This window comes from Somniosus microcephalus, chromosome 8 (assembly GCF_052327205.1).
Source record: "Somniosus microcephalus isolate GS21.2 chromosome 8, FLI_Smic_1.0, whole genome shotgun sequence".
NCBI classification, from domain to species: Eukaryota; Metazoa; Chordata; class Chondrichthyes; order Squaliformes; family Somniosidae; genus Somniosus; species Somniosus microcephalus.
The window spans coordinates 245,478,724-245,492,452 of NC_140994.1; the positions used below are offsets into that span (position 1 = coordinate 245,478,724).

Below are 13,729 nucleotides of genomic sequence, written 5' to 3' on the forward strand. Positions count from 1 at the left end.
TTGCATTCGTCACAGGGAGACATTCGACTATAGTCGAGTGGAATAACTCCACTGGATCCACTGCCAGTTCTTATTCCACCGTCGGCAACGGTAGGCGCGACAATCCATCAGCATTCCCATGCTGTTTAGTTCCTTTGTACTCGATGTCATATTGGTGTGCCCCTAGGAAAAGGGACCACCTCTGTAGCCGTTGTGCCGTCATTATCGGTACGCCCTTCTGAGGGTTGAAAATGGAGACAAGAGGTTGATGATCAGTTAGTAGAGTAAATTTCTGACCGTGCAGGTAGTGATTGAACTTCTTCACCCCCCACACCAGGCTGAGGGCCTCTCTGTCAATCTGGGCGTAGTTACGCTCGGCTGAAGTTAACGAGCGTGACGCAAAAGCTATCGGCCTCTCTGAACCATCAAGGAATTTACGTGACAGTACCGCCCCAATGCCATAGGGAGACGCATCACACGCCATTCTTATCCGTAGTGATGGGTTGTAGTGAGCCAATACTTCTCTTGAAGTGATTAGGTCCTTACTCTTCTGAAAGGCCCGCTTACATTCATCGCTCCATTTCCATGCTACTCCCGTTCGTAGTAGGGCATTCAGTGGATGCAGAATTGTGGACAAATTCGGCAAAAACTTATGGTAGTAATTCACCAATCCGAGGAATGACCTCACTTGCGACACATTTTCAGGCACTGGAGCCTGAACTACCGCTTCAATTTTGTCAGGGGACTTATGCAACCCCTCTTCATCAATCACGTGGCCACAATACGATATCTGTTTCTTAAAAAACTCACACTTGGGGCGATTGGCTCGTAGCCCATGTTCACGTAGTCTAGTGAGCACCTGCTCTAGGTTGGCAAGGTGTTCACTGTCATCTTCACCTGTCACTAGGATGTCGTCCAAGTAACACTGAGTCCCCGGAATCCCTTGCAGGACTTGTTCCATCACTCATTGCCATATCGCCGGAGCTGATGCTACTCCGAATACCAGTCGATTATACTGGTAAAGACCTTTGTGAGTGTTTATCGTGAGATACTTCCTAGAGGATTCTTCAACCTCCATCTGCAAATATGCTTGTGCTAGGTCAATTTTTGTAAAACGCTTCCCTCCAGATAGTGAGGCGAAGATATCTTCTATCCTTGGAAGAGGATATTGTACTGTGTGAAGGACTGGGTTCACCGTCACCTTGAAGTCCCCACAGATGCGAACCTTCCTTGGCTCCTCAGACTTATTGTTTAACGTTTTCTTCATGACAGGAACGATGGGTGTCACCCACTCGTTCCAGTCTACCTTAGATAACATGCCTGCATTCTCCAGATTCTCCAGCTCTGCCTCAACAGCTGGGCGAATTGCATATGGTACCGGTCTTGCTTTGAAAACTTGGGAATTGCATTCTCCTCTATTTTTATCGAGGCGGTTATGCCTTTAAGAGTGCCCAGTTGTTGTTGAAATACCTCTTTGGCGTCAGCTAAGATTGTTGACAATCGTCTAGGAGTGACGTTGTCATCCTTTTTACCAGCCACCATCAGTGCCTGAATGGAGTGCCATTCTAAACTTATCTTTCTGATCCATTCACGTCCCAACAACGGTGGTCCACCATCTTGCAGAATGTCGAGATACAATTTCCGTATTTTCTTGCCGTTTTATTCGACAGGCACCCTTATTTTTCCTCTGGGGTATACTTTTTGCCCCGTATATGTCCTCAAGACAATGGATGTCTCTCTCAAGGGTATGTGTGAGAATAGCCGCTCGTAGTCTCGTCGATTCATGACGGTTAGAGCTGATCCTGTATCCAATTCCATTTTGACTTGGGACCCTGCTATCGTGAGGGTGACCCAAATGGTTCGGTGATCCTCTTTTGCGATTATATTGTGAAGTTTGAGACAGCTTAGTCTCTTGTTCCCGGATTCACTATCGGTCATCTGGTCTTCGGAACTACTGTCCGTCATCTTTTGTACTTTCCTGTATGGTTCCTTAGTAGCCTTTTTGTTGTCATTGGTCTTCTTCCCAGACCTGCAAACTCGTGCAATGTGTCCCATCTTTCCGCATTGCCTGCATATTTTGTCCTTGGACCAGCAGTCCTTCTGGTCATGGGTTGTTCTGCCGCAGCGATAATATTTTGCAAATCCCCGTGTCATTTCGTGGGTGCCGTAATCCTCTGGCTTTTGTTGTATTTCCGCAGCTCCCCTTGCTGCTGCTTCGTATGATACTGCCACGCTGAAAGCCTTACCTAGCATCAGCTCTTTCTCTGAGAGTAACCTCTTCTGGGTTCCTTCACTCAGGAGTCCACAGACAAATTTGTCCCGTAAGGTACCTGCCAGTCCTGCTCTGAACTGGCAGTGCTTTGATAGCTTGCGTAGTTCCGTAAGGTAATCAGCATTGCTCTCATTTTTATGCTGATTTCTCCTGTGGAATTTAAATCTTTCTGCTATCAGCAGCGGTGTAGGATTTAGGTGTTCCTGTAGGATAGCAACAATTTTGTTAAAACTCTTCGCCTTCGGTTTGGCTGGAGTAATCAGGTCCCGCAATAGGCCGTATGTTCTTGCGCCCATTAAATTTAGCAATACCGATGCCTTTTTCTCATCGGCTATTTCGTTTGCCTCGCAATATACCTCGACTCTTTCCACATACGTGGTCCAGTCTTCTATTGCATTATCGAAGGCAGTGATATCGCCAGTCTTTGGCATCTTGAAAATCTAAGATGGCGCCTCCCGCGCTTTGCCTTCATCCCCAATGGATCAAAATGGCGCCTCCCGCGCTTTTCCTTCTTCCCCGCCGAGTTAAGGTGGCGCCTCCCGCGCTTTCCCGCCGCTGCCGCTGCTGCCAACGCTGTTGCTGGTGATTATATTTATTTTACTATTGCACTTCAATATTTGCTCCGTTAATTGAAGAACCGTTCCCGTCGTGGAGCGGACCCTCTGGGACAGTTCCCTCCCTCTTCTTAGGTCCGAACGCTGCCCGGCTTCGAAGCACCGGCCGCGCCCTGTGTGCTCCACCCTCTCTCTCTCCCTTTGCTTCCCGACTCGCTGCCCGGCCCCGTTGCAGAGCCACCCGATCGAGCTCTAGCCCGCCGCAGCCCAGGAAGGATCAGTGCACTACCTGCCACCAGCCCGATTAGCTGGGAAACCACAGACTGGAGAACCAAGCCTGGCTCTCGACAGTCTCTCCTGCACTTTTCAATTCATTGATTTGGAAGGCGTTTGCCCACGGTCGACGCCCGTTTCTCGAGTTTCTTTGGATTTTTTTTCTTTCTTCTGGCTTCGACCTTCAATAACGTCGTCTGAGGTGCTGCCGAGTTGCAGGTAAGTTCGTTTCTTACTCGTCGCCAGTATTATGTCCGTGTATAATTGAGACACGGACTGCAGGAGTTGATTATAACAAGTCTTTACTGAATGGAGACAACCTGGAAACTGAAACTACAGAAGCCTGCTAGGGCCTTTTATACAGGGGTGGTCACTGCCGGTACTGCAGTCTGAGACCAGTTATTCCCTTAAAGGTACATACACAACAGATATACCCTTCATCTTCATATGTGCTGCCCTCTTCATGCTCTGCTCTATCAGAGCCCTGTTGAGTTCGCAAACCTGAAGTGGATGAGGGGGACAATGGTTTGCAGTTAGTGACAAGGGTAAGTAGAGACAGATGAAAAGCTGCACAGAGCAACTCCACTTTGTCAAGCAGAGTGTGTAGCATGAGATTGCAGTCAGATGGGAAAAGGCTGTGGAAAAACCCTGCTGGACTTATCCTCAAGCCTTGCCAGTCGCCATGGTCCTGACACCCCCTGCCCCTGATGTCGCAGCCCTCCTTTCCCTGTGGAGACAAACCACCATCTTACCTGAGGAGGTGCGTCGGGGGCGGGACTGCTGGTTTCTGGGTTTCAGTCCCGCCCCCAGCGACCTCTGACGAACAGATGCTATTTTCCCCTGATTGGCCTTGTTAAGCCCACCCTGCGGGCTTGCCGGCCAATTAAGGGAAAGCCGGTGTCAGATGATGTCAGTGCATGACGCTTCATCTGCCGGTTTTGTTAAAGTGACAGGCACCATAATTTTTTGACAGATGAATTGTCAGTGTTTGATGGCATTGAGGTGCTGTCAAACACTGACAATCACTGTCCAAAGGTGAGCCATTGGTCCCAGGGTCACCAATGACTCTCTCCTTAGGAGAAAACAGATGGCAGCTGCAGCTGAGATTGCAGAAGTCATCTGTCAATTCTCCCGATCAGATGAGGCTCCAAAGAAACATCAAGTCTTGTCACCTGCAGATACATTTAAACAGAATAAAATATTTCTCACTACATTCTCTCACCTGTCATACTTACCTGTGCACCATTGCACCCATCACACTACCTCTGAAGTTGTCATTTGCACACTTACACTGCAGCAGACCCACAGCTCACCTCGCTGACCCTGGTGGGGATTCCCGCTGTCGGGAAGCCCGCATCAGCAGGCTGAAAATGGGGAAAAGCCTCTTAACTGCCTGTTAACTACCTGTTAATTGGCTCTAATCCCCTTCCCGCCACTAGGAGACGGGTCCCTGCACAAGTTGGGGACCCGCCGCTCGGGAAGATGGTTCGGAGGCGGGTTGGGAGCGGGGTTGGGACCCGCTCCCAATTTTTCCCATTTTCCCAGCAGTCCCGCCTCCAAACCTGCCTCCTGAGGGCTGGTAAAACCCAGCCAAGAGTTCAAGTATGATCTCCCTCCCCCTGTGAGTGTTAGCTGGTGTCTGTTGTGTGCCAGCTTCTCCTGCAAGAAAGCAGTGTGTTCGCGGCAGCCCAGTGAGATGTCTTGAGGATGTGCATGCCATGATATAATAGTGTGTATGCTGCGTGAGGAAGTGAGAGAAGTAATTGTGAGGTCACTAGCAGGTGAGAGTGTGGCAGTAGCAGCAGAAGGAGAACAGAGTGAAATGCACTGCAGTGGCTGGAGGAGAGTGAAAGGAAGCGGGGGAGGGAAGGCTTGTGAGCACTGGGGCTACAGGTGGTGCAGGCCTCAGCAGAGAGTAACAGAGATGAGAGTTAGAAGTCTTACCTTAGCAACCACACAGCAAGCAATTAGGAAGGCAAATGGTATGTTGGCCTCTATTGCAAGAGGATTTGAGTAGAGGAGCAAGGATGTCTTACTACAGTTGTACAGGGCCTTGGTGAGACCACACCTGGAGTAGTGTGTGCAGTTTTGGTCTCCTTACCTAAGAAAGGATATACTTGCCATAGAGGGAGTGCAGTGAAGGTTCACCAGACTGGTTCCTGGGATGGCATGAGGAGAGATTGGGATGACTAGGCCTGTATTCACTAGAGTTAAGAAGAATGAGAGGGGATCTCATTGAAACATATAAAATTCTGGCAGGGCTCGACAGACTGGATGCAGGGAGGATGTTTCCCCTGGCTGGGGGGGGGTTAGAACGAGGGGGTCACAGTCTCAGGATACAGGGTCGGACATTTAGGACTGAGATGAGGAGAAATTTCTTCACTCAGAGGGTGGTGAACCTGTGGAATTCTCTACCACAGAAGGCTGTGGAGGCCAAGTCACTGAATATATTTAAGAAGGAGATAGATAGATTTCTAGACATAAAAGGCATCAAGGGATATGGGGGGAGAGCGGGAATATGGTATTGAGATAGAGGATCAGCCATGATCATATTGAATGGGCTTGAAGATCCGAATGGCCTACTCCTGCTCCTAGTTTTCTATATTTCTATGTTTCTATGTTTCTAACCCTGGTCTGTTCATTAAACTTCTATCTATACTGTAGGCAGGTACTGGCTGCAATGCTTCTGACAGTGACCTCCTCTGGAACTTCTTTCCGCTGCTGACACTTGTCGGGATCTTTGCCCTCCGCCCCCCATCCACTCCCCAAGGGAACAGCACCTCCCTCAGCCTATTGAACCCCTGCATCAGGACCTCGAATGCAACATCAGTGAATCTGGGGACCCTTGCAGCCTCAGCTCTCTGTGCCATTTTGACTGCTGTAAAGCGAATTAAAGCAGATTACATTTGCCTGCAGCCGAAAAGCATCTACCCTTTAAGAAGTACAGACTGCCTTTAAATTGTGACAAGGAGGTTCAATTTTCCATCGCCCCCAGACCCACCCCCTCCCCCCCCCGCTCCCCCCCAACGAGTTGCCGGTCAGCCGAGTGAGCAGCGCTGGTAGCTCACCCGCTGTAACCAAATGAAAATCGCCCGTGTCTCTGGCCCAAATGTTGGGGCACATGGGGTGATTGCTCTCTGCATTTCCCGATCGAAGACCAGCTTAAAATAACTTTTGGCCCCTCCGTGTTTTATTCTTGTGGATACTTGTCAGCCCGATACAATTATGAGGATCTATGTTTGCATTCCTTTGTCCTTAATTGAACTTCAGATGAGTTGTAAAGTATACCTCAGGGAAAGCCTGACCTGCCACTCAGACCTCACTGTCCTCGACCTCTTGCATTGTTCCACGGAAGCTCAGTGTAACCTCAAGGAACAACACCTCATCTTTCGATTAGGCACTTTACAGCCTTCTGGATTCAACGTAAGTTCAACAATTTCAGATCACAACCTCGGCCCCTATCACATATATATACATTTTTTATTTTTTTATCCACAGTTGTTTGACCTTTTTTCTTCCCTCCCACATGGCAGCTGTCCTTCATTCTGCCAGCGCAATTCACACCTATAGCCATCCTTTGTTCCTTAACCTGTCCCATTACCACCTCCGCTTGCCTTGAATATCTCTTAATGTCTCTCAATGTCTCTTAATCTCTCCTTCTTTCTATCGTATCGCTGACCTTCCCTTTTGTTCTTTCATTCCCCTCCCCTTTTTCCCAGCCCCTAACTTGCTTCACAATCTATTCCTTTTCCTGCTTTTTTCCAGTTCTGACGAAAGGTCATCGACCTGAAACGTTAACTCTGTTTCTCTCTCCACGGATGCTGCCTGGCCTGCTGAGTTTTTCCAGCGTTTTCTGTTGTTACCTCAGGGAAAGCTGCCCTATCAGGCTTTCTGAAGGCAACATTTGGTAAGGATTAATACAATAGCAAAACACTGCGGATGCTGGAAATCTGAAATAAAAACAGAAAATGCTGGAAATACTCAGCAGGTCAGGCAGTATCCGTGGAGAGAGAAACAGAGTTAACGTTTCAGGTCGATGAGCTTTCCTCATCTCAGTCCTAAATGATTGATCCCTTACCCTGAGACTGTGCCCCCTAGTTCTAGACTCTCCAGTCAGGGGAAACAACCTCTCAGCATCTACCCTGTCAAACCCCCTCAGAATCTTATATGTTTCAATGAGATCACCTCATTCTTCTAAACTGCAGAGAGTCTAGGCCCAATCTACTCAACCTCTCCTCATAGGACAGCCCTCTCATCCCAGGATTTGATACTATTTATTCTGCTACTTTCTAAATTCTAAGTTTACGAGGGCGGGTGTTGTATTCAGTAAGCGGAAGACCCCGGGAGACATCTACTACCAGGCATTTTGCATTTAAAGTAGCACTCTGGCTTGTAGGGAGGGCAAGTCCCAGTATGCGTGTGTGGTATTTGACTGAACATGGAAAGGTAGGAAGAGATCCTTTTATCTCCTGGGCTGTGTCACACTTAGAAGTTGGAATTAAACAAATCCTGTTTTCAGAAATACCATCAGTAGCTTCTGTCTTCCCAGAATTACTATTCGAGTAACTGATGAAAAATCCCACTGGCGTCTGTAAAAACTACTGCAGTCAGTGCTTCTGGTGTTAGTGGCCAATGCATTGCTTTTGGACATACCTCTGCAATAAATAGTCCACTTAGAGTCTCTCTTAACGTTGCACAATTCTACAGAAAAAAGTGATGTCTTAACTGAGCTGGTGCAGCATTTGGCAGATACTCAAAGACATGGCCGATTGGCCAGTGCTTTCCACCCTGTGCTCACTGGCCACTAACTTTCTTACTTTTAAAGTGAAAGGACAAAAAAAAATCACAGGTTGGCGAACGCAAAGGCAGAAAAAGCCGTTCAATATCTGCACCGATTCCATAGAGAGGGCAGTAACCTAAATTAGCAGCAGAGTTATCGTGGTCAACATTTCTTCCTCAGTAAACATCACTAAAACAGGTTGGGGTGCAATTGGACAAGAGTGGGAACGCAAAATAGTTTGTATCGCATTGTTCATCAGCTATACGCTCCGCCCGATATTCAGTTCCGAAGAAAGGTCACCGACCTGAAACGTTAACTCTGTTTCTCTCTCCACAGATGCTGCCTGACCTGCTGAGTGTGTCCAGCAGTTTTCTGTTTTTATTTCCGATTTCCAGCCTCCGCAGTATTGTTTCAGTTCCATTGACTTCAATACAAATGAATATCGGGCGTGTTGTATAACGGTCGGCAAACGCGATTCTGCCCATTGCGTGTCCTCACCCAATTCCAATTTCACCCTCATTTTTTGCTGTTTGTTTGTGGGACCTTGTGTGCAATTGACCTGCCTTCCTCTACATTTCAAAAAGTGCTTCATTGGACATCAAGGTGTCCTGAAGACATGAAAGTGCTTTAGAAGGACAAGTTCTTTCTTTAGGTGTGTGTTGTAAAAGATTCAGTTCACACTAGCGGCTGTACCCAGGGTCAGATTTACGAGACCTGTAAAGTTGTACTGAAGTCACTATTTATTCTCACATATTTACAATATCTGAAACTCCATAGAAATTATTTTTGGCTTGAAAGGTAGGATTACAGTAGGGTTCAAACTATTAGGAAATGCACCAAATAAAGACATGATAAAATCATAACTTTCTGGGGATGTTCCCCTAGAAAATAAGGGGGTGATTTTAACCCATCCTGTCCAGCAGGAACTGGGCAACGCAATTAAAATTGCCTCTTAATCCTTCATGCTCTGTTGTCGCTTAAAACCCACACGTTCCCACTAAATGTGGGCCCTTTTTTTAGGCAGCGCTGGTGCCCAAGTAACTAGGGTGGGAGTTTTATCACTACTCGCAAATCAAGATCCTGCGATGCCACTAGGATGCCCTGGCATTTTAACGGGCAACTGATCACGGCAACTCCACTCAGTAAAACTTCTTGAAGAAGAGGCAAAAGTCCGAAAAGATACGATTTAAACTCATCTTTAGGAGGCAAGTCTAGGCATCTGGGCCTAGAAATTCAGTGGGCCTTGCGCCCACTTAGCGCCTAAAGAGGTCTTCTGGGCTGGCGGGGTTGGTAGCGCGGAAATTGAGTGCAGCGTTAATGGCGGCGGTAGCCGGTAGCGCTGCGCCGGCACCGATGACGTCATCGGTGTGCGCAGCGCCCCGGTTCCGCCCCGATGCCGGCCCGACGCCCATATTCAGTTGCGGCCGCCTCTTCCGCAGCGGCCGCAAACAACGTTCGTGAAACACGGCCTTCATGCAGCGTTAGTGGGGCGCATAAAGGTGGAGGTGCGGCCGGCCGCTTTTTCGGCGGCCGCCTGCCCGCACCTCCCTCCCCGGCCTCCTACACCACCCCCCCCGCGGCATTGGTGGCCGATTCCCGCGAGCCCGGCACTTCTCCGTGGTGCCGGGCTCATTTGCCGGCAGAATCCAGCGGTGATCTCACGGCTGCAGGCAGCTCCTCCTTAAGAGAAGGAGGAGACCTGCAGTACCTCAGCCTGCCGCACCGCATCGGGTGGCGCAGCGGCAGCTGGAGCGCTGAAATTCACTTTCAACGCCCCAAGCGGAGGCGGGCACACCCTGGAACAGCGCCCGGTTCCGACTTGGGGCGCTAAAAGTGAATTTCTGGCGGGCGCAACGGGCTCTGGGTGCTGTGCAAACTTTTGGGCGCAACTGAGCTGGCGGGGCCATACCTAATTTCTAGGCCCTGATGTCCTGGGCTCCCCCTTTCTAGCCCATTGGACCCTGCGGAACCCCTGCCACCCCTCCCTCACAACTTTCCTCAGTGCCAGCGGGTGGCCTCTAGGCCACTCGATCTTCACCTGACGGTAGACGGCCAGCTCACTCATTGTGGGTGGGCAGCTGGCTGGTGAGATGTAAATGAGGCCCGGAGGTTAAAATTGCCCGGGTGTGGGGGGGACGGTGGACACGGTTTGATGCTCGCCCCACCCCTGCCTGTTAGAAACACGCTCCAAGTTAAAATCCCCAAAAGTCTCATGACTTCAACACTTGTATTTCCCTTCGGTAAACTGTTAAATCCACCACTGCTTTTCTCTTGCATTAAAGGTGATGCTGTTTCAGTTATGACAGGCCTGTCTCCCACTTCACTTTCAATCCAACTTCTCATCTGCACAGGTCAGGAGGCCATTATTTGGAGCGGTCACCTTTTTTATTGCTAAGTCAGTTTTTACCAGCTTGCTAGAATAACATGTACACAGACATGATGGTACAGACCTGGATTTTGGGAACAAACACTTATCAGAAGCAGCAAACATTCTTACACCATTGATGTGAAATCTTGATTTTGACATCAACCAAAGCCTTGCATAGGCTAGAACGTTGCACCTCCTTCTTTGCAACATTTCTTGTCTTTCTATCTTAACCACACTGTTGCAAGTCAATGCTTCTCTGAGCGTTTCTCTCATGTTCCTCCAAATCTGCCATCTGGCTCAATCTACCTCTTACCCACATCCTCAATGTGGTGAAACCAAAATGCACGTATATTGTAACTGACGGAAAGCTGACCAACAGCTGCAAAAGAAAGTTGGCACACAAGCAGAAAGAGCGACAACTCCAGAAACACCCTGAATGGGAGTTTGCAATGTGTGAACACTTGTAATTTATGCTACAAAGTGCACCCAAAATTATTACTCATCTTGAAGGAGAAAAATCAGGGGTTTATGACATTTTTAGGAGAGGTACAAGTTTAGAAGGCACAAGATTTGATTTTTTACCCTTATTTGGTCAATTTTTCAGAATTTTGGATTCTAGAGTGAAAATGGTTATTGATTTTTAATTTTACATCTAAAAATGGAGAAACCTGAGGATCATCTTGAATAAAATATATGCTTGTCTGTGGGGGCCGGCCTCCCGAGAGAGTGGGAAGGTGCCCCTCGGATTCTTCCAGCCACCCTGTGGAGTGGATGCCCACGAGGAGCTGTAAATAGCACAGGCCTCTGGGACAGGGTCTACGCTGGGCCATGCTGACAATCGGAATTCCCGCCCCCTGCACTTCCATCAGCGGTAGGAGCCTCCAGGAATTTCAGGCCCCGTATGATTTTCAGTCCAGGCAACACCTGGTAAGGTCTTTATGTCCTGCTAATTAGAAGGAATTTCACACCACATTCATTGAATTATGATTTATCCATCCTTCATTGTCCTATTTTCACCCAAGGTATTTCGGGGGGCACTCTGGTATTTCCTCATCTTATAGTGGAGTTTGACATACTGCAACTCCATTATTAAACCATCACCTAAGCTTGGTCTGGGAAGTGGTTTAATGGTGGAGTTGCATTATGTTAACTCCAGTGTAACATGAGGAAATAGCACAGTGCCCCAGATTCCATGACACATGATATAATGTGCATCAATGATGTCAATCATTTTCACCCATGGATATGAGCCTGATTCCAATGGACAATACTCTGAGGCCTAGAAATTGAGTTTGCGCTCAGCTTTAGCGCCGGAAGTTAGCGCCGGCGCTAAGTCCGTTTGCGCGCGCCAAAAATTCAGTAGCGCCGGCTGCCGGCGCTACTGAAGGGTTTTAGCGCCTGAAAACTGGTGCAACGCGCCGCATTGCGGCGCTATTCCGGCGCTGCGGCGCCCGCTGCGGTGCGGCAGGCTCGGGAAGTGCAGGCCTCCTCCTTCCGTTAAGGAGGAGCTGCCTGCACCCGGCCGCGGCCCGCGCAAATCTCTTCAAAAATGAGCCCGGCACCTTGGACAAGTGCCGGGCTTGCATCTGTTCCGGGGGGGGGCGGTGGAGAAGTCCGGGGAGGGAGCTGCGGGCAGGCGGCCGGCGGGAAAGCGGCCAGCCGCCGCGCCTCCTTAAAGCGCCGGTGCAGACTCCGGCAACACTCGTTTGCCGGAGTCTTAGTTGCGGCTGCCACTGGCGAGGCAGCCGCAACTGAATTTCGGCTTGGGGCCGGGTTACCACGGCAACCGGGACGCTGCGCACACCGATGACGTCATCGGTGCCGGCGCAGCGCTACTGGTCTACCGCCGCGGAAGGGCCCCAGGCAATTTAGGAACCGGCGCCAATTGCAGCGCTAGGCCCTCTAGCGCCGCAAAATCGGTGCTAAGGGCACTGAATTTCTAGGCCTGAGTCTTTAAGTATCTGTGTTGATCAAATTATGCCATTTTTTTCTTCTGAATAGAATTTGTAGCATTACCAAATATGATGGATAATACAAAGCATGCATGATGTTGATTTGTGAATTGGAGTGTTTAATGGGCAGGCACTGAAAAATGGTCGCCTAAGGTGGAACTCACACTGGTAACCAAGGAAAAAAAGAAAGAAAATAAATCATACATTTATGTAGCGCCTTTTACAACCTCAGGATGTCCCAACGTGCTTTATAGCCAATAAAGTATTTTTGAAATGAGTGTAGTCATTGTTGCATTGTAGGAAATGCGGCAGCCAATTTGCACACAGCAAGCTCCCACAAACAGCTGTGTGATAATGACCAGATAATCTGTTTTAGTGATGTTGATTGGGGGATAAATATCGACCAGGACAGCAGGGATATCTTTCCCGTGCTTTGAAATAATGCAATGGGATCTTTCATGTCCAGCTGAGAGAGCAGATGGCGCCTCAGTTTAACGTCTCATCCAAAAGGCAGCACCTCCCACAGCGCTGCACTCCCTCAGTACTGCACTGGCATGCAAGATTAGATTTTTGTGCTCAAGTCTTGGGAGTGGGACTTGAACACAAAATCTTTTGATTCAGAGCCGATAATGCTACCAACTGAGCCATGGCTGACACAAGAATAACCAAAGCAAGCAGTAGGTGCATCACTGAGTGAATTAATTGAATGCTGGTGGCTATTAATTTACCCACATTGACCCAGTCGGAGGCGGAAAAACTCAAGCTTAAGCGACACATTGCAAAGTTCAATCATCATTGTTACTACATTTCTGAGATATTAATTGAGTGGGAAACAAAATTACGTGTAACGTCCAATTTATTTTTCATAATGTAGCTGCTTTTTTTTACAAAGCATCAGCAGAAGCTGTGAAAGGATTGTTGAAACTATATTAAGAGAACATTTCTATTGCAAGTTATCATTCATCTGTTATGTTCATGTTTGAAAAGCATGATTGAATATTAAGGGAATCAAGGGCTATGGGGATAGTTCAGGAAAGTGGGGATCAGGTAGAAAATCAGCCATGATCTCATTGAATGGCGGAGCAGGCTCGAAGGGCCAAATGGCCGACTCCTGCTCCTATTTCTTATGTTCTTATGATGCAATGGCTACGTTAATTCAGAGCAGATACATAGGAAGAAAGCTACATGTCTGTTCTCAGGTAAAAATGCCAAATCCCAAAAATTTATATTCCACATATCGAACTCCAAGCTCTTCCTCTCTGTCCTGTGCAGATCATTTATATTTTGCTTGTGCTATTTGTGCATAGATGACAGATGAATCATCTTCCTTTGAAGGAGCCAGGTTCTGCAAGAGAGAAACTAACCATTTATAATAGTGTGATCTATTATTGCATCTCTTTACATCAGATAACAACTTTACAAATTTGTTGCAGATATTAATATTGTAGGTCGTGTGATTTCACCAATAGGAATCGATATACTTACAGTATCTGGAGATTGCTTATTGCACTGCGGATCATGTCTGGACCCTGTGATAATTGCAAACATCAC

At 48.1% G+C, this 13,729-nt stretch overlaps 1 protein-coding gene across 1 annotated transcript in view; it reads right to left on the reverse strand.

Moving 5' to 3' along the window:
- Positions 1-13,016: 13,016 nt before the first annotated feature.
- Positions 13,017-13,729, reverse strand: part of LOC147114250 (uncharacterized) — a 142,171-nt gene continuing 141,458 nt past the window's right edge. The window contains exons 11-12 of the mRNA XM_085995940.1: positions 13,664-13,707; positions 13,017-13,523 (exon numbers count right to left, since the gene is read on the reverse strand). Of these exons, the coding sequence (XP_085852066.1) occupies positions 13,452-13,523; positions 13,664-13,707 (116 nt within the window). The 3' untranslated portion in view covers positions 13,017-13,451. The remainder of the gene's footprint in view (positions 13,524-13,663; positions 13,708-13,729) is intronic.